Genomic DNA, 19,447 nt, shown 5'->3' with positions numbered 1-19,447 from the left:
TCGTGTGATGCCCTTGCTCACTTTAATCACTCATTGTATATAACTGGCTCAAATCCAAACGTCACACACCTACGCATCTTAAATACAGATAATCTGCAAGCCTTCCAAGAACTCGGCCTTCCTAAGGAGGACAGTTCCTATTCATGAAGACAATTACCTGAAGAGACATGCAAAACCATCCAGACTACCGTTTTATTCTTTCAAACAATTTATAGTAGTGAAACGCAATGTTTACTTATGGACAATTAGGAGTGCTTGTGACAACATGTGGTTCTCACTGGCGATTAGGCATTTAGAAGATCAAAATTAAATCTGGATAAGCCCACAGCAGATGTGAACAGGTATGAAAAGTGGGCTTTGAATCACTATCAATTTGTATTGAACAATAATTGGACTATATTGCAATGAGACAACATATTTCACATATATACTGTCAAAATCGAAATCACATCCCAGCAAAAGCTCATTGTGAACATTGCACGTGACATTTAAATCCGTCCTGTTTGGATGCTCATTATGAAACACTGCATGTGTGCACACTAACTAATCCAGACACATTACGAAGTCGGGATTACATGAGAGTGTACAGATGACAGGAGAGACAGAACACTGTCTGAGGATGAGTCAACATAAGTAGATTAGCCAATCAGAACGTGGCGAGTAAGAGGACAAGGCTTGGCGAAAGTAATAAACACACCCAGAATCACAAGAGTTCATTGCATTAGAACAGTCCAATGGATTTCCTTGGGGAAAACAGAATCTTGCTCAAACATATTTAGGACACAACACTAATTGCATGCATTAACACTGTGTTTGTCCAGCAATAGTCCCTCCTATTTTGACTCCAACTCAACGGGAGGAACTGGATCGGCTTCGGAGGACCAGAAAGGGGAGTTTGAGGAACAGTAGGAGACTGAAGCAAAGGATCCAGGTGGCCATGAGAACCGCCAGGCGGGCCAGCAACATGGAGGTGCCCTCCTTCCTGCGGCAGCTGGTGAAGGAAACCGAGAAGATGGTGACCTTCTTCTTCAAGGGTGGCCGACGGGAGCCGGGAGCTGATGATGAGTACTCTGAAAACGAAGAGGACGTGCAGGGCAGACCCTACCTAGAACGGCCCGTTTTGGAGAAAGAGACAGCAGAAGGCGGGTCGAAATTGGGCATTAACTACGCCATGGCCAGTATGCAGGGTTGGCGTGCCGAGATGGAGGATTCCCACGCCTGCATGCCAGAGATGACCGATGCCTTGCCAGACTGGAGCTATTTTGCCGTGTACGACGGACATGCGGGGAGAACGGTGGCTCAGTACTGCTCCAAACACCTGCTGGATTTTATTCTCGACACAGGTACTCCAACGATTATATGCAGATTATCAGTCTCGAAACACAAAATGATGGAATTTGTACATGCAAACCATTAGTGATGTTGTGCTTTTACATGTCAGCAACTTCCAAATGTAAACTAAATTTTTAAATTGAAAGTCTAAAATATTACTTTCACCTCAATATTTACTAAGGACAATCATTTGCTGGTCTTCAAGGTGGTTGCTTGTTGTCAGTTTCTTGCTTTAGACTGCTGCAGGTGGTTACTTATTGGCAAAGTAAAAAGAGCTATGAGGTATTGTTCATGTCATGATGGTGTTTTTTTATTCATTATTATTAAGGTTGCACTTTATTTTACATTACGTGTACTAACATGTACTTATTGTGTACTTACAGTGTATTTATCTAAGAATGTTCTGGTGATACAAGGTAACTACATGGGGTAGGGTTAGGTTTAGGTGTAGGTCCAGGGTTAATACCTAGTTATTACATAGTTATTGTAATTACTATTATAAGTACATTGTATGTACATGAGGAGCAGGACTGTAAAATAAAGTGCTACCATTATTATTACAGACTTTTTAGGACTTGTTGTCGACTAAAATTCTTTAAAAAAAATACTTTTTCTAGATATTTTTTGTAATACCTACCAATACTCATTAACAGTAAATTATGCATAATTGTTGTACAGACAAACCTTACCCTATAGTAAGTACATAGTAATACCTGCTACTCTGTACTTGGTAGCACTTTATTTTACAGTCCTGTTCCTCATGTACATACTATGTACTTATTATAGTAATTACAATAACTATGTGATAACTAGGTACTAACCCTGAATCTAACCCTACCCCATGTAGTTACCTTGTGTTACCAGAACTTTCTTAGATATATACACTGTAAGTAAACTATAAGTACATGTTAGTACATGTACTGTAAAATACAGTGTACCCTGTACTTATTTGTGCATTTACAAATAAAGTGTAACAAATATTTTTACTTTTAAAAAAGCATTAAAGGGATAGTTCACCAAAAATTTTGTGATTTTCCAATTCAAAATCCATTTACTCTTCCTCAAGTTCCAAACTTATAGAATTTCTTTCATCTGATGAACACAAAAGAAGATGATGGATGTTATATGGTTTATAACTGTTGACCATTGACTCAGATAATAAAATACAGTGGAAGTCAGTGAAAACACCTTCTTCTGTGTTCAGCAGAAGATAGAAACTCATAAGTAGGCCAATTATTAATATTTTTGAACACATGAAGTAATGTAAGGTTAAACAGTCGAGTAGGTTGAACGGCAGGGTTAGGCCTTATGTCACAGTGTTTGACCCAGTCATATGATTGTCTAATCAGGCTGTGTGATGGTGGACGAGGATACAGACCAGGTCAAAGATGGCATCAGAGTTGGCTTCCTTAACATAGACCGTCACATGCACACCCTGTCCCGCGATGACAGCTGGGACCACAGTGGATCCACAGCAGCTGCTGTCATGATCTCTCCACGAAACATCTACTTCATCAACTGCGGTGATTCACGGACCTTCCTTTGCCGCGATGGCCAGGTGGTCTTCTACACCGAGGACCACAAACCTATCAACCCACGTGAGAGAGAGCGCATCCAGAACGCCGGCGGCTCTGTCACCCTGCAGCGCATCAACGGCTCGCTGGCCGTGTCCCGCGCCCTTGGTGACTTCAGCTTTAAGGAGGTGGAATGGAGGACTCAGACCGAACAGCTGGTGTCTCCTGAACCAGAGGTGTACGAGCTGCAGCGGAGCCCAGGAGATGAGTTCCTGGTGGTGGCTTGTGATGGTGTCTGGGACGCCATCGGGAATGAGGAGCTGTGTGCATTTGTGCGCAACCGTCTGCAGGTCTGTGATGATCTGAGGGAGATCTGCTCACAGGTCATTGACCTCTGCCTCTATAAGGTTGGTGACAGCAGAGAGAGGATCCCATTGGTTTGGCCACAGGTCATACGTTTAAGCTCCAACGAGAATGGTTTTCAGTAATTTAAATAAAGATAAAATCACAAATACATTTCGTTCTTTCTGTTTATTTGAGCCACTTAGCATTTTAGCAAATACTTTAGATATCAACAAACAAAACTTTATATTCTGTTTCCTTATGTGCAAAATATTTAGCTATATTTCTACTTTTCCACTAATTTTATACAACTCCTACCATTGAATGACTCCTAAAAACAATATAAATAAAAATATTTTTTTTTTTTTTTTTTTTTTTTTTAAATGTTTCTTCTTTTTCAAGTTGGTGATTCTTGGTAAGAATAAACTTTAAAATAAATTTGACAAGTCAGATCTGGCAAGACAATAACTCAAGTCTGATGCGAAGTTGATATTGAGTTGCCAGTAATGCCGTCACCTTCTAAAACATTAAACAAGTTTAGGAATGCCTTGATAAAGTACTTAAAATGATTAGTCATTTGGGTTACATAATATTAAATAATGATATCTCCCTGCCTCATGTTGAGGCCAGGAAGATTACAGAGCGCATCGTAGAGTCAGCTTGACTTGTTCTGTAGGTCCTGTTCTTTAAATAGAAAGATAACAGGAGAAAGTGAGAGGGGATTATGAGTGGGATTCAGAATTATGAACATTCATTTGACAAGGCCAAGCGGTCCTTTGGTTTATAACTAGCTGCCTATAACAGACTGATCTTGATTCATGAACTCAATATTTAGTGATATGAAATAGTAAGGTACATTGATTTACTCTAATTTATTTATTGAGCTGATTTTTGTGAGCAGGATTTTATATTCTTATCTTTCAGGGAAGTTTGGACAACATCAGCATCATCATTATTTGCTTTGACGGCGCCCCCAAGGTGACCCCAGAGGCACTGCAACAGGAGGCGGAGCTAGAGCGCGTCATTGAGCAAAAAGTGGCGGGTAATTCCACCATTTGATCCGATATAAAAGGTTTTAAACTATATAATGATGCAAAAAAAAAAAAAAAAAAAGAAAAGAAAAGAAAGCACATTAGATTAAATATCACTCTAAATGTAAGATTTTGTATATAAAAGTGTGTGTGTGTGTGTGTGTGTGTGTTTTTCGTGTTACTCAGAGATCATTAACTTGATCAGATCTAAAGACAAGGAACCTGACCTGCTCTATGTGATGAAATTCCTGGCATCTGAAAATATCCCCGGCCTCCCACCAAGTGGAGGAATCTCATCCAAGTAAGTGGACACTAATACAGTGCCCTACACTAATTTTTTAGATTTTTTTTTTTTTTTTTTTTAATGAGAGTTTAAAAAGATAAATGATGCATATTTATTGTCACAGCTGTCTTTGCTAATTTTTTTCCAAGGGGGCCAATGTTAGTGGAGGGCACGGTATATAGGTGACACTGCAACTTTCACACGTTTTCTCAATCTCTGTTTTGTTATTTTTCTGCAGGAAAGATTGCATAATTGGTGCATATCAAAAATATGCAGCAGCTTTCAGATCTCTTGATCCGATGGTATGTATGCATACATACATGTTAAAGCCGTATTATATTATTCCTCAACAGGTTTATATATATTCAGTTTACTAACATCAACAATTTTCCACTATTTTGTCTTCTTTTAAGGATACTGATGACTCCATCTAGTGGCCATTACGATGGAGCTCAAGAATCAAGCCTTGGCTCTCTGGAATGTAATAATGTGAGGAGGACGTTTGTGTGCCACCTGTTTTACAGAGGTCAAATTATTTAGCCAAACTATTCCTTTTTTTAAATCAATGTTGTGTATTGTAAACAGAAATGGGGGAAGAGGAAGGTTTATCAAATGCTTTCATGAAAGTAAAGCATTAAACACGGACATCATGTTAAGATTTTAATGGAAAATATAAGGATTTTACTTTACTTAAAGGTGAAGTGCGTAATGTACCACTAGTGCCACCAGATGGAAATGTTAGTTTTTTTGATTAAAGATTTCAAGGGCACAATATTCCACTATTATAATAATAATAATTATTATTATTATTATTATTATTATTTTTGTTATTATTATTATTATTATTATTATTATTATTATTATTATTATTATTATTATTTTTCAAAAATAAAAAATAAATTATGTTTTGATATGGAAACTTTAAAATGCCACAGAGCCCAAGTTATCAGTAAGATTACAAAATTAAATTAAATTAAATTAAATTAAATTAAATTAAATTAAATTAAATTAAATTAAATTAAATTAAACACTTAATTGTCAATACACTTGTATTTGGGATACATAACTGATTCCCATTAAATTACACAAATCACCTTTAAATAAATGTACCTTATTAGCAGTAACACATTTCTATATGTATTTAAATAATTACTTTTATGTAACATTACAGTTATAGGTTGTTTCATGACTGACTTCATGGCTGACCCGAGATTTCCAAACATATTTAAGATATTTCAATGTATAAGTGCATTATAAATATGTTTGCTTTATTTGTTAATGGATGTTAAGCTCTCTTTACTTTCAGAGAGCTTTGATTTATGTAACCAAACCTGTACAATATATTAAAATGAACATCTGTAAAACTTTATAATGGGTACTTGAAGTCTCCCTTGGTTATTTCGGTTTTACTATAGTACAGATATCTGTTTTCAAACACGACTCATTCTGTATAAAAGCACTCTCTGTCATTTTGTGAGTCTAAATTGTTATGAAATCATACATGAAGAGCTCAGACGTTGTGAGTGGATGAATTGTCCAAAAACTTTTCCTTTTTTTTTGTGCCTGTACTGTATCCAGTATATCACTATTCAAAAGTTTACAGAAATACATGCTTTTCTGAAAAGGCACAAACAGAGATATAAGTGAATATGAATTCATTTAAAATATGTTAAGTTATTCATTATAGATCAGGTGCAGAAGTATTTCTTATCATGTGGCTCCTAACATTAGTATTACATCTAATATTTCTCATTTGCTGTTAGCCCTCTGAACAACAGACATTTATGAAGCTTATCTTTCTTTAGAATGTTCAGTTCTCTACAATATATATATTTTTTTTTTTTTTTTTTTTTTATTATTATTATTATTTTTTACCATTTTGAGATACCTAATTCAGATTTTCAGTTGAGAAGCTGTTTCATTGGTAATGGTCCCTGAGCAGCTTTGACAACAATTTTTTGTTTTTGCATGTATAGACTGGTATACACCAGTAATTACTTCACTCCAGTTATTAATAAACTCCCCCAGTGCCACTTGACCTATAGTGAATGTTCCACAGTCTCTGTAGAATGTGTGACTGAGGTGTCATGGGTCTTGACGCCTCTATACTAATTACTGAAACCTCATCTTTGGTGGAACTGTCATACTTTAATGTACAAAGAGAGTTTAAAACAAGAAGCTGAAGGATATGTGAGCATTTGGACCTCACTGAAGTTTAACCTGTACTTCACTGCAACAGCACTGGTGTGTTTGTCATTACAATAAACCAAAAACTGAAACAAAAAGCACCGCCAGAGTCAGAGAGAAGCTTGCGCTGTCAGACGATCCCAACAGGTGAGTACTAAAGCTCAAATATCTTGTCATTGTGGTGGGAGGATTTTACAGTATTCAGTGACATAACATTAAGTATACGGACCAAGAAATACTAAATAATAAATGAATAAATTATGCGAAACACTAACTGATATGAATACCATGAAATAACATTGTGCTAATGTGTCGTGGAGCTGTTGCAATCTTTCATTTATTAAATCTCTAAAAGCAAATTAGCATTCCCATTTAAAAATGTTATTAAAACAGTTAGAAAATGTATATCTAAAATATTTAATAGGAGTGTTATTTTTCTATCATTGGTTAATATTTTGAATTTGTTTTTTATATTTTCTTAATTTTGTTTAATTTTAGTTACAGTATTAGTCCATTTGTTTTTGTCATTTTCCACAATTTTTTATCTATATAGTTTATTTAAAATTTTTGATTTTAGTTGTAGTGTATTATGCTTTAGTTAATTTAGTACTTTAACATGAAGTAATCAAAAATGACAAATGTTGCTGAAATACAAAAAGTTAAAGTATCTTTCTTCTTCTCCATGTAATGATATATATATATATATATATATATATATATATATATATATATATATATATATATATATATATATATATATATATATATATATATATATTCATATTCCATTTAGGTTTAGTTAATTTTAATAACCTCGATTAATATTTATGGGAACCAGTTATAGTTTGAATCCACATTCACAGGTTTGTTTAATTGTGAAAATAATATATAATATAATATATATATATATATATATATATATATATATATATATATATATATATATATGGCCATATTATAAATAAAAATTTAAAATGAATAAGAATGTATTAATAATAAATATCGTAATGTAGTCATAATTATTATTACAAACATAACTACTGCTAATATTAATATTATATAAATGTGTCATAATTCTGTTGTCTGTGTAAAACAAACCGTCGTTTCTTCTGTTTTTAAGTCTGTACCAACCGACCAGACTTTAGTCATTAATGAACAAATATTAAGGGATATTTTAGGACGCTGAGTTTGTATGGTTTACTCAGTAAATTAGTTCACATTAGTAACATTAAGCACTTAGAGGTATTCAACAAAGAACGAAAATACAGTAGACATAATACATGACTATATTTTTTATATTGAGCATTCATGGAGAAACACAATATAGGTGATAATTTCAGGGATTTTGATCAGCCACAAAACCAGAAATATTTGATGATATTTGATGAAACATGGTGCTGCTGTGGTTGTATTGGTCTCGTGGGATACCTACACTTTAAAGTCACTATAAAACCCTATAAAGTTTTGTGCAAACCGTTTTTTCCTCAATGGCTTTTACCATCCAGAGACAAGATGACACTGAAGGTGGAAGGTGATCCAGGCTATGGCAGCGCATCTGCTGGAGGTCGATTCACTGCTCTGGACAGCTCAGAGACCGTACCTCTCCTCATCCCAGACACTGAGCAACAGCAGCACGTCTGGAAGCCCCTGAGCAGAGAGGAGCTGGAGAAGTGCGCAGGAGGACCAGAATGGAAGAAGTTTCGCTCTCGCCTTGTGCTTTGCTTCTGGATTGGTTGGCTGATAATGCTGGGAGCTGCCATCACAATAATCATTCAGAGCCCGCGGATGGAGTCTCCTTCACTGCACTGGTGGCAGAGGGATGTGTTTTACCGCCTGCATCCCACACTCTTCATGGATGCAGACAGTGATGAGGTCAGCCATGCCAGCAGTAAGTTACTGTAATCAAAACATCATTTACAAGTCAAGTCAAGTCAAGTCACCTTTATTTATATTGCGCTTTAAACAAAAAACATTAATAATAGTCAGAAGAGGATCTATGACTTCTGGAAGCACCTCTTTTAGGAGCTTAGCTGGTATAGGGTCTAACATACATGTTGTTGGTTTAGATGATTTAACAAGTTTATACAATTCTTCCTCTCCTATAGTAGACAATGACTAGAACTGTTCCTCAGGGGGTCTATAGTGCACTGTCTGATGTGACGCTGTAGCTGAAGGCTTAATGGTTGCAATTTTATCTCTATTTACGATTTTAGAAGTAAAGTAGTTCATAAAGTCATTACTGTTGTGGTGTTGGGAAATGTCAACACTTGTTGAGGCTTTATTTTTCGATAAATGTAGTCACTGTATTGAATAAATACCTGGGGTTATGTTTGTTTTCTTCTAAAAGAGAAGAAAAGTAATCGGATCTAGCCGTTTTTAATGCTTTTCTGTAGGATAGGTTACTTTCCTGCCAAGCAATACGAAATACCTCTAGTTTTGTTTTCCTCCAGCTGCGCTCCATTTACAGCAGTAACAATGACGGTAGATTTCATGTACTGCTGTCAAAACATTCAAACCATTTATTCATCCATCCTAGAGCATAAAATGAATCACACAAGTCAAAGTCTAAGACATTGTGGAGTATTTGTGAGAAAAAACAACTGAACAGTTTCATTTGGGGAGACAAAAATAGTTCAAAGTGGCACTGCTGCAAAAAATAAAAAAAAATAAAATAAAAAAAAATAACCTCTTTTGGAAACCTTTATGTTCGAGAGTGTAGTATACACTTAATAAGAAAATAAATATGTAGACGGGAAAATGTGCTGTTTGTAGGAGAAAATGTTAGGATTTAAAAAATAATAATTATTATTATTTAATTATTCATAAATGGTTAATCACATTTTGCTTAAATTTATCATCCTTTCAAATTAAATAGATATGAAAAATACATGTTAAAGGGATGAATATATATAGAGTAAAACGTAAAGCTACAACTGGCAAATATCAGTACCTTACATCACATTATTCACTTGTGTGTGTGTGTGTGTGTGTGTGCGTGTGTGTGTGTGTGTGTGTGTGTGTGTGTATGTGTATATATATATATATATTGAGTTGAACTGGACAAAGAGTTAGACATATTTACATTTTCTGAAATAAAATTGTAATTAAATATATCATTTTTACAATACATTAATTATATTATATCATATAACTACTGATATTACAGTGAATACACACACTGTAGCACACCAAAGGACTGTTTCTCAAGAGGAGCCCACATCTCAACCATTGATAATGTATAGCTAATAAAACAAGCACGGTATATTTATATATATGTGTGAAGTGTCTTGGTCAGTGATGGAGTGCAAGCAGCACAGAATGGACTGTACAGTCGGCCTAATGTTAGTAAACAGCAATACATTTCCTGTATTGAATGACCAGCATGATAGTGAATGTCTTATATTCAGGGGTGTCCAAGCGGCTGCTGTATCTGAAATCACTGGGGGTCGGGGCAGTGATCCTGGAGGGGTTATTCCATCATGAGATCTCTCCTACCAACCTGACAGAGATTGACCAAAGTCTGGGAACACTTCCGCAATTCACACAGCTTATCACAGAAAGCCGCAAAGAGGGTATGTATATTTTCAATATTAAGAAAATGTTTGTACAGGATTGAGGAACCTTTGGCATTCTCTAGATGGTGCTGTTAGGTCACATCAGTCTTCTCTTGTCTCATACACTGGTCTCAAAATATTTGGACACTTAAGCCATGTCTGAAAGTCATCGCATTAAAATAACAAAGATATCAAAGTGGCATGTGGAAACAAATTATGCATTTTTTTTTCTCAACTCAACTGGCCTCGAGGTAATTTATAATGGATATATGAAGACAGTTCACCTCAAGTTCACACAGCTGGTCTCATGTATAGCATAAGTCTGGACATGTTTCACATTCACATGCACAAAGTGTCCAAATGCTTTTTGTTTTGTCTTTTAGAACTTTTTTTTTCAAATCCCTTAGTGCTTGTTAAACAATGGTGAAAACTAACTTATTTTTGCAGTTATTTAGTAACATTAGGCTATGTTGGTTGTAATAAAGCAATATTAACTGATCCATTGAATTTGTATATGGTTCAGGTGTGAGAGTGATGCTGGACCTTTGTGAGCTGGATCTGTTTGAGCAGAAGTCTGGCAATAACACTGATGCAATGACACTGTCAGGTCCATCAGAGTACATTCAAGTAAGGAATATTGCATATAAACTGGATTATATATATATATTTGACCAAAATCTTATATCACGATATGAGAAATTATATCACACACACACATTATTCCATGATTTCTAAACTATCATATTTAAATGTTCGCATCACACAACCATCTCTGTCTGTTTTTTCTGATGTTGGAAACTTGCTGGGTACTTGGCTATGAGTCCCATGAAACACACACAAGTCACAAAACAGATCAAAGACTTGTAGAAACAAGCTTAAATTGCATGGTTGTTTCAGTGGTTTTTATCTCAAGCTTGCATTTTTGTTAACACTATCGTTTAAGTTTAGAGTATGGGTTTAATGAAGGTGTTTTTTTATTATTAAATGTGATGAGTACAACTCTAAATGTCACCACATGAACGAAAGATTCATGTGGTCAGAATTTTTGTTTTATGACCATATTTCTGCTTACATGTTGTTCGTTATTGCTCATGTGGTATGATTTTCCTCTCAAGCACTCATTAAGGTATTGGCTGGAGCATGGTATATCAGGGTTTGGGATCTGTGACACAGACGCAGCCTTCTCTGCAAAGGTAAAGCTGCCTGAAAACACACTGACGTGTCTTTTTATCTGGAAAAAGTGTGTGGGTTTTTCTTGGAGGCACGATGTGGTGAGCCCATGCCCAGTGTCTGCTTAAAAACTGATGTGATTTTATGCTTTCACAGACCCTAATGGAGTGGAATGTGCTGATACAAGAGTTCAGCTCACAAGATGATGAAAGGTAGCACGTTTGTCAACTGAACTCAAACTGCTGTAGCAAATTAGTTTAAAAGGGTAAAGCATATAAATATTTACAATTAATAATAATTCATAATTCAATCTACAATATAACCACACTCATTAAGATAATTGAAATATGAATTTGTAGATAGCAAACATGGTATAGCTGAGGTTTCATTAACCAGTGGATCTATTGTAAGGATGCATGAAACAGTATACAAAAAAAAGACAACAAACGAGAAAAGTAATAATAGACACAATAACCTGGAGATATGCATGCTATGAAGATTTGTCTATGAATTAATGAAAGGAGTCCTATTCAGAGGAAATTAAGTAGGAGGAATAATCTCTTTACATGGCATTAGGTCGTAATATTTATCTGGTCTGGCTGAACATAGGTATCAATGCAGTTCAATGATTTGTTGTTTCCTGAAACTTTAATAGCAACAAAAAATCACAAACTTGTGATCAGAACTACAGCTCTCAACCTATGGTTAGAAGCTTGAAAAGAATACTAGAATACTTGTGCTATATAAACTTGCTTAAGGCTTGGTTACATAAATGGGGTCTTGTTATCTCGTTGTAGAATACTGATGGTGAGGCAAACGGGTAACGCTCTTCCAGCACTCAATGTGTCCATCATGGCTGTTAATGGTTCACTGGTGGAGCTGGTTACAAAGTCACTGATCCCTCCATCACACCATCCGTTGTCTCCGTCTGAGGTGGCTGAGGCCATGGAGGCCAGTCTGCAGATGCCACAAGAAAACTGGCCGAGCTGGACCGTGAGTGGACATTTCACTGAACTGACTCTAATGGTTTATCGACAACAAAATTCCCAAAACATTGTATGAAATGACCGAATTCAAGCCCATATTGCTAGCCATTAGACTGCTTGGTCTGCTTTGTCAGACTGCTTAGGGGTGTGTTCAATTCAATTCAATTCAATTCAAGTTTATTTGTATAGCGGTTTTTACAATACGAACGTTACAAAGCAACTTTACAGAAAATTATGTTTCTACAATATTTAGTAATAGCTTATAAGTGGTGACTGTCAGTTTGCACGTATGACAGGATTTTTAGAAAAATTTATACAAGACGTAGTCAGCCAGACTATGAACATTATTAATAATTAATCATTATTATATGATGCAGTCACACTTGTAGCAATATTTGTTAGTTATGTTTGTTGATTCAGGGTTAACATCATCTAAGGTCCTCTGAGGGGTCAGCATCATCTCTTCTCAGGTGTTCTGGATCCAGACTGGAGCTTGTGTAAATCCTAGTCAAATGTGAGAAAGCTCTACCTCCTTTAGTGGACTTTGCTATCCTAGGAACTACCAAAAGTCCAGCGTTTTGTGACCTTAGGGTGCGTGATGGATTGTAGCGTGGTAGAAGGCTAGTTAGGTACGCTGGAGCTAAACCATTTAGGGCCTTATAGGTAAGTAATGATAATTTGTAACAAGTACGGGTAATATGATCATATTTTCTTGACCTGGTAAAGACTCTAGCCGCTGCATTTTGGACTACCTTGTTTATTGACGAAGCAGGACAACCACCTAGAAGTGCATTACAATAGTCCAGTCTAGAGGTTATGAATGAATGAACTAGCTTTTCTGCATCAGAAACAGATAACATGTTTCGTAGCTTGGCAATGTTTCTAAGATGGATGAATGCAGTTTTTGTAACATTGGAAATATGGTTTTCAAAAGACAAATTGCTGTCTAATATAACACCTATATTTCTGACTGTAGAGGAAGTAACAGTACATCCGTCTAGTTGCAAATTGTAATCTACAAGATTCTGTGTAGTGTTTTTTGGTCCAATGATTAATATCTCTGTCTTATCCGAATTTAATTGGAGAAAATTATTTGTCATCCAATCATTTAAATTTTTAACACACTCTGTTAGCTTAGATAATTTAGAAGTTTCATCTGGTCTCGTTGAGATATATAGCTGAGTATCATCAGCATAACAGTGGAAGCTAATTCCGTATTTTCTAATAATATTACCAAGGGGCAACATGTATATTGAAAATAGATGGGGACCTAGGACGGATCCTTGTGGCACCCCATATTTTACTGATGATAAATGAGATGACTCCCCATTTAAGTAAACAAAATGGTAGTGATCGGACAGGTAGGATCTAAACCATCTAATAGCCTGCCCTTGAATACCTGTATAGTTTTGTAATCGATCTATGAGAACGTCCAAAAGCATTGTTAGCCAACTATGAGCACGAGTTTTGTCATTATCAACATACAGTAGTTCAATAATGTGTATTTCCTGAACCAATAATAGCAACAAAAATTCACAAACTTGAGTGGTCGGAACTCCAGCTTTCAACCTGTGGTTAGAAGCATAATTTTTTTTTGTTCAATCAATCATGCTCTTGGGCACAGTAAGCAAATAAACTATTGTTTATTTGTTCTGTAAGAAACATTTATCTGATAATAACATGAACACAGTATCATTTTTGTGACGCATCAATCAGGAACACCTTTTATTTACAGTAAATAAGACCGATATAGTTTGATTCATGTTTAAGCGCTAAAACCTTCACACACAGAGAAATTAAAATTTTTTTTTTTTTGAAGAAATAATTGTATTATTAGAGGTGACTTCATTTTGTGATTTCCAGGTATATATATATATATATATATATATATATATATATATATATATATATATATATATATATATATATGCAAATTAAAATGCTCATCAAGTAATTACAAACATGTCTAAAAGTCATGGAAAAGTTATTAAATTCATTGGTCAGAAGGTCGTTCAGAAACTTTATGACTTTATGCTCACGGCCAGTAATTCATTGAACAAAACATGTTGTGGTGGGCACAAACCATGTTGCATTTTCACAAGAGAGTGTTTAAGAATGCTTCGCATGCAGTGTCACGTATTTGTGCCAATAACAGGTGGGTGGAGGAGTACCATGGGAGCTGCAGAGAGCAGTTCTAGTCCTGATCATGACTTTACCTGGGACACCCATCATCAGATACGGAGATGAGGTCAATCCAGTTCAGGTGAGAAAACTGGAGTTCAACTGTTCTTTAGGAATCTCTGATTCCATGGAGACCCTTAAACACCCATGGAAGTTTCCATTGGACAAAAGGTTCTTTTGAAAAACAAACAAACAAATGTTTCACTGAGTTCATTAAGGATTCCAAAATGCTTGTTCTATTTTGTCTGTCACTTTTGGAACCTTCATTTTTAAAGGCTTTAGGATTTAAATACATAAATAATACATTCTGGCTGATGAATTGAAATTCAAATTATGGCATGCCATTTTATTTAAAAATACATCCTCAGGATCTGGATCAGCTGAATCAGCCTCTTGCCCTCTTCCAGTCTCTGAGTCAGTCGCGTGTTCGTGAAGAGGCTCTACACTTTGGCAGATTCACCTTCCTGTCCTTCAATCACAGCATGCCATCCTCTGGCCTCAATTCTACAGCCACACCTCCTTTAGCTTTCCTGCGCTCATGGGGCTGCGTTCACTTCCTGGTCCTGTTTAATTTGGCGTCTGAACCTCACACTCTGGATCCAGACTGGGCTCCCAGCCTACCTGAAGGTGGGGTGTTTGTTACCAGCACAGGACTTGACCGATGTGGCCCCGTGTCTCTAAAGTCAATAAAAATGAAGCCACACGAGGCCATTATCATAAAACTGTTTGAATCTGACAACTCTTAAGATAAAAAAGGGCTTGTGTTCGGTTATTAAAACACTAACGATGTTTAGTTTTAGTTAGTTCTTACTAAGATTAACTAAATTAAATGAATAAATATTGGCAGTCGGATTGGAGTGCACTTTTTTTTCTTTACTAATAATTATATAAAGAGAAACTAATGCAAATTTAAATTAGGATGTCTTTTCAATTTTGGACACTTTTACAGTATATCCGGGGGTGGATTCTTATTAAAAAACAAATTTCATTGTTTTATTTTTATTACATGATGGGAAACTTCATAGCCTCATTTATTTTTGCTACTTTTCAAATAACTGTTATGTAAAAACTTTTTTAAATTTCACTATTTATCAGGGTAAAAATAAATTACAGTATTAAAATAGTAATACATTGCAAAAAATGTGAAAAGGTGAAATTGTGAAAAAGTATTAAAATTTGAAAAAAGTAAAAAAAAAAGTCTTCAATTTGAATATATTTTAAAATGTAATTGAAAACAATTTTACCTATTTATTTATTCATTTATTTATAACCATGATACATTTTCCAAGATTATTATTTTTATTATTATTATTAATTAATTATTTTAGGTGAATAGAGGCTCAAAGGAACAGCGTTTATTTGAAATTGTGAAAGGTTTTACACTCACATTCGATCAGTTGCTGAATATAAGTAAAACAATATAAAAAAACTACCTAAAATATCCCTTATAAACAATTATTTGTATTTCCAGTCAAGCTTTTTTTGTTGCATCATGCAATCATTATGTGCACATATTATTTAATTGTATGTTTTAGGATACATAAAATACCTATAAGAAAGATTATTTTCTAAATGGACAAAAGGGCCCATAGCTGAATCAGTTATTTAAAGAGCTAAAATGACATTATGCTATTAATATAATTTTTTTGTATTGTATTGTACAAGTTATTGTATAAGTACAAAAAACAACTACACACACAGATGACACATGTGGTTCTAGCTCTCCATTGCTGTTATGGTTTGACATCAACACATTTATTCTAAAAACAGGCCCAACTCCAGACATTTTTTCCTGATCTCACACATAATTTATGTGCAAACTACATCCCGTTTTAAGGTAGCTGCATTACAGCTCAGAGTTATGTATATTATGAATCAAGAAAAGGTTAAATCATTCATGAATCCAACACATTTTCAAATTTCCAGCTGTAAAGAAACAGCAAGGGCCTCATCTTCCTCTAAGCTTTGCATTCTCTATAAGTCATAAACAAGAAAAATACTGTAGAATGTGACTGTAAAATAAACGTATTAAAATGTGTTAACACATTCTCTTAATGTGAAAGCAGTTGCTCAGCTATACAAACAGTCACTGCACACACAAGTTCTGGCACGTCTAGTGCATGTTGTGGATTAAGTGCTCAGTGAAATCAGTTTTGAGTTATTCCTGCACTCCTGATCAAACGTCGATCCAGATTTGCCCTGTAAATCAATATCACTTTGAAATGAAACTGAGTTTCCACAAACATGCATGAGACTAGAGGCTCAGTTCATCATTCACAGATTCTCAGATTTTCCTGACCCAAAACATAAACCAGCATAAACCTTAAACCAACACGTCCTTATTTGGACGTATTAACCAAAAAGAAATGGGGATTTGTTTACAGTGTTTCCAAAATGCTCAAACATACAGTATCTGACCTGTAAGTGTTATTATCCTCCTGAGACCTAGTCAATCATTTTTGTCCTCTGAATTTCTTGGATTACATGCAAGATCTGAGTGTATCTTAAAAAAGGCATCATGGTTTTAATTGAAAGATACCAAATGCTTGGAAATATATTTTTTTACATTGAATACACATATGAAATATGAGAAATTAAACTTCAACAAGTCTGTCATGATTGCATTTTCTGCAAGTTGACCCCCAAAATAACATTATTTTATAGTATTTAATACCCATTTTTGTACTTACTGTACACAAAGTGTGTAAAAGTCAGGAAAATGAAATGTCAAAATAAACAGTTTTTAAAAATATTTATTTTATACATGCTTCATGCTAAAGAAATGCTGTGCAAAACCTAAACACTTTTTTTGTGAATTAAAAACATGCAACAAACAAATCCATAATAAAATCCCAAACTCGTCAGATAAAAACCATACAATCAATTTGCTACAGTAAATCATTTTAATAAGATTATTCTCTCTTTTTTTATTATGTAAACATGTACTTTGAAGTATGTACTTTGCTTTAGGTTTTTCATATGAGATGGAGCAAAGCATCATGACAATCTATTGGGAAGGAAGAGTAATGACTTACACTTTCATTCCTGTTATATTCTTTCCAGTAACTGTTTAAAGTTGGACTCATATAAAAGAATGCGCAATCTGGTCTGTTGTGTCATTGACAGTGATGATTTTTGTTGCCACTCTACACGATTCCAAACAATGAGATAGATCTGATTCATCTACTAATCTGTTTTCAATTGATCTGAAGGGAGTTAACGGTTTAGTGAATGAGATAATGCACATTAAAAAACAAAAGCCAGTTTCAGCCAAAACAGAGAAATTAAATCATATTGTTCACTGTGGAATTTTAATAGTAGCATTATTCATCGTTTAATTCAGAAAACAAGAGTTGGTCTACCAAATGTAATACTGAGCACCATAGACAATTTCATTTATACTGTAAATAAACATTTGCATGCTGAAAAAGATTGCATTCATTTGAACCTAATGACTTAAATAATGTTATGAAGCAAAAGAAGCTTGTCTGAACAAAAACAAGAGTTTGAATGAGACTAATACAGTGTCATAAATGTCTCACATCTAGGTTTCCAAATCTATTTTGCGCTTACTATACTGCCAACAAAGGAACATTTCCATGAAGGCTTTAAGGTGAAGCTGTATCCCCGAAGAGGCTGACAGCCTAATGCCAGATTTTTAGGAGTGCTGAGATGAAAGTCCTTAAATCAAGTCATATCTTTATGCATATTTTTTTTAGGATTAAGGTTAATTGCGAGGTTCCTGATATTCTGTTTATAGCTGTATTGTTCTAGTGATTACCAGGCAAACTAAAATCTGGTTTGTCAGTCATAAGCAGAAGATCAGATCAAGGATGAGTCGTGAAAGGAAGCCAGGTTTGCTCACTCTCCCTTTGTCATGTCCTTCAGAAAAACTGATTTAAAAAGTAGGTAAGTTTTGAAGCTGGGATGCTGGTTTGAGTTGGTTTAAGCTGATCCTTAGCTGATCATGTGCTGGTCCTAAACTGGTCCAACAAGCTAAGGACCAGCTCAAACCAGCATCCCAGCTTCAAAACTCACCTAACCAGCATATGCTGTGTTTTTTTCAACAGGGTGAAAGTGCAATGCCGCCCCCAAACAAGTTTCAAATTCATTGTATTACTGTTTTTGTTTATTTTCCCACACTACATAACCTTAATTTCCAGTCAAAACATATTTCCCTCTACAGGACATGAGGTTGCAGCTGGGGATCTTCAAGGCATCAGCACTTCTCTTTGACTGCATCTTAAAAAAGGGACGATCATTCACTCAAATGAGCATCGATTTGCCTCTGATTTCAGGCATTTGTTGGTGATTTGTCGGAGATACCAAGAAGTAAAATATGTGAAGTATAAATAGGCATCGGTTTGTCATAATCAACTGCTCTTTATGAATGACATCATTCTACCTGCGTGTTCACAAAGTATTCTGAGGTCAGATTTGTCTGTTTTCGCTCCGCCAGTGATAATAATTACAATACACAGCCAAATGAACCGTACTTCCGAGCAACACAGAGAAATGTCATTTTGTTTTTGAAAGAATCAGGGTATATATTTACACAACAATAATGAACAGAACAGATAAAATGCATAAAAGTTCACGAGTTCACCCTTACATCTAATCTGAAGGCAAATAGTAGGCATATTTTGGCGTGCTGTCCTGGGGGAGGGGTCCGGGCCCGGAGCATAGCCCGAACCCAAATAACTCCCCCTATCCCAATTTGGGATAAATAGATTAGAAGTGAGGAGTTGGGGTGGAGGAGGGTTGCCGAAAAACTGTCGTGGGACAGGAGGTAGGAAGACTGGATATATATACGCGTGCGTGCTATAAGATGATTAGCTAAACGAGATGCACCTGTACCAAATTGGAT

At 35.3% G+C, this 19,447-nt stretch overlaps 2 protein-coding genes across 3 annotated transcripts; both read left to right on the top strand.

Annotated features, from left to right (window-relative positions):
- Window positions 1–618: 618 nt before the first annotated feature.
- Window positions 619–5,262, top strand: LOC113058583 (protein phosphatase 1A-like). Its single transcript, XM_026226612.1, has 6 exons — window positions 619–1,343; window positions 2,682–3,253; window positions 4,113–4,230; window positions 4,406–4,520; window positions 4,741–4,804; window positions 4,916–5,262. Exons 1-6 carry the CDS (start codon window positions 938–940, stop codon window positions 4,934–4,936), a joined length of 1,296 nt encoding a protein of 431 aa, XP_026082397.1. The 5' UTR covers window positions 619–937; the 3' UTR covers window positions 4,937–5,262.
- Window positions 5,263–6,549: 1,287 nt separating this feature from the next.
- LOC113058582 (4F2 cell-surface antigen heavy chain) lies at window positions 6,550–19,167 on the top strand. Of its 2 annotated transcripts, none has more exons than XM_026226611.1 (9): window positions 6,550–6,836; window positions 8,195–8,577; window positions 10,097–10,261; window positions 10,767–10,870; window positions 11,359–11,436; window positions 11,570–11,625; window positions 12,211–12,406; window positions 14,555–14,662; window positions 18,767–19,167. In XM_026226611.1, exons 2-9 carry the CDS (start codon window positions 8,202–8,204, stop codon window positions 18,890–18,892), a joined length of 1,209 nt encoding a protein of 402 aa, XP_026082396.1. In that variant the 5' UTR covers window positions 6,550–6,836; window positions 8,195–8,201; the 3' UTR covers window positions 18,893–19,167. The 2 variants fall into 2 exon arrangements, with proteins under 2 accessions (XP_026082396.1, XP_026082395.1); XM_026226610.1 differs by lacking the exon at window positions 18,767–19,167 and adding an exon at window positions 14,949–15,702 and having other exon boundaries at window positions 6,552–6,836.
- Window positions 19,168–19,447: the final 280 nt, after the last annotated feature.

The sequence above is a fragment of the Carassius auratus genome, chromosome 40 (assembly GCF_003368295.1).
Source record: "Carassius auratus strain Wakin chromosome 40, ASM336829v1, whole genome shotgun sequence".
In the NCBI taxonomy this organism is placed as follows: domain Eukaryota; kingdom Metazoa; phylum Chordata; class Actinopteri; order Cypriniformes; family Cyprinidae; genus Carassius; species Carassius auratus.
Note: the sequence above shows the minus strand (reverse complement) of the source record. Positions and strands in the feature narration are given on the sequence as shown.

Excerpts from the sequence above, each read along its gene's own strand:
- LOC113058582 (XM_026226610.1), top strand. The coding sequence starts at position 8,202 with ATGACACTGAAGGTGGAAGGTGATCCAGGCTATGGCAGCGCATCTGCT. Across the intron at positions 10,871-11,358 it reads GTCCATCAGAGTACATTCAA|CACTCATTAAGGTATTGGCT; the intron begins GTAAGGAATATT and ends TTTCCTCTCAAG. Across the intron at positions 11,437-11,569 it reads ACGCAGCCTTCTCTGCAAAG|ACCCTAATGGAGTGGAATGT; the intron begins GTAAAGCTGCCT and ends ATGCTTTCACAG.
- LOC113058583 (XM_026226612.1), top strand. The coding sequence starts at position 938 with ATGAGAACCGCCAGGCGGGCCAGCAACATGGAGGTGCCCTCCTTCCTG. Across the intron at positions 3,254-4,112 it reads TTGACCTCTGCCTCTATAAG|GGAAGTTTGGACAACATCAG; the intron begins GTTGGTGACAGC and ends CTTATCTTTCAG. Across the intron at positions 4,805-4,915 it reads TCAGATCTCTTGATCCGATG|GATACTGATGACTCCATCTA; the intron begins GTATGTATGCAT and ends TCTTCTTTTAAG.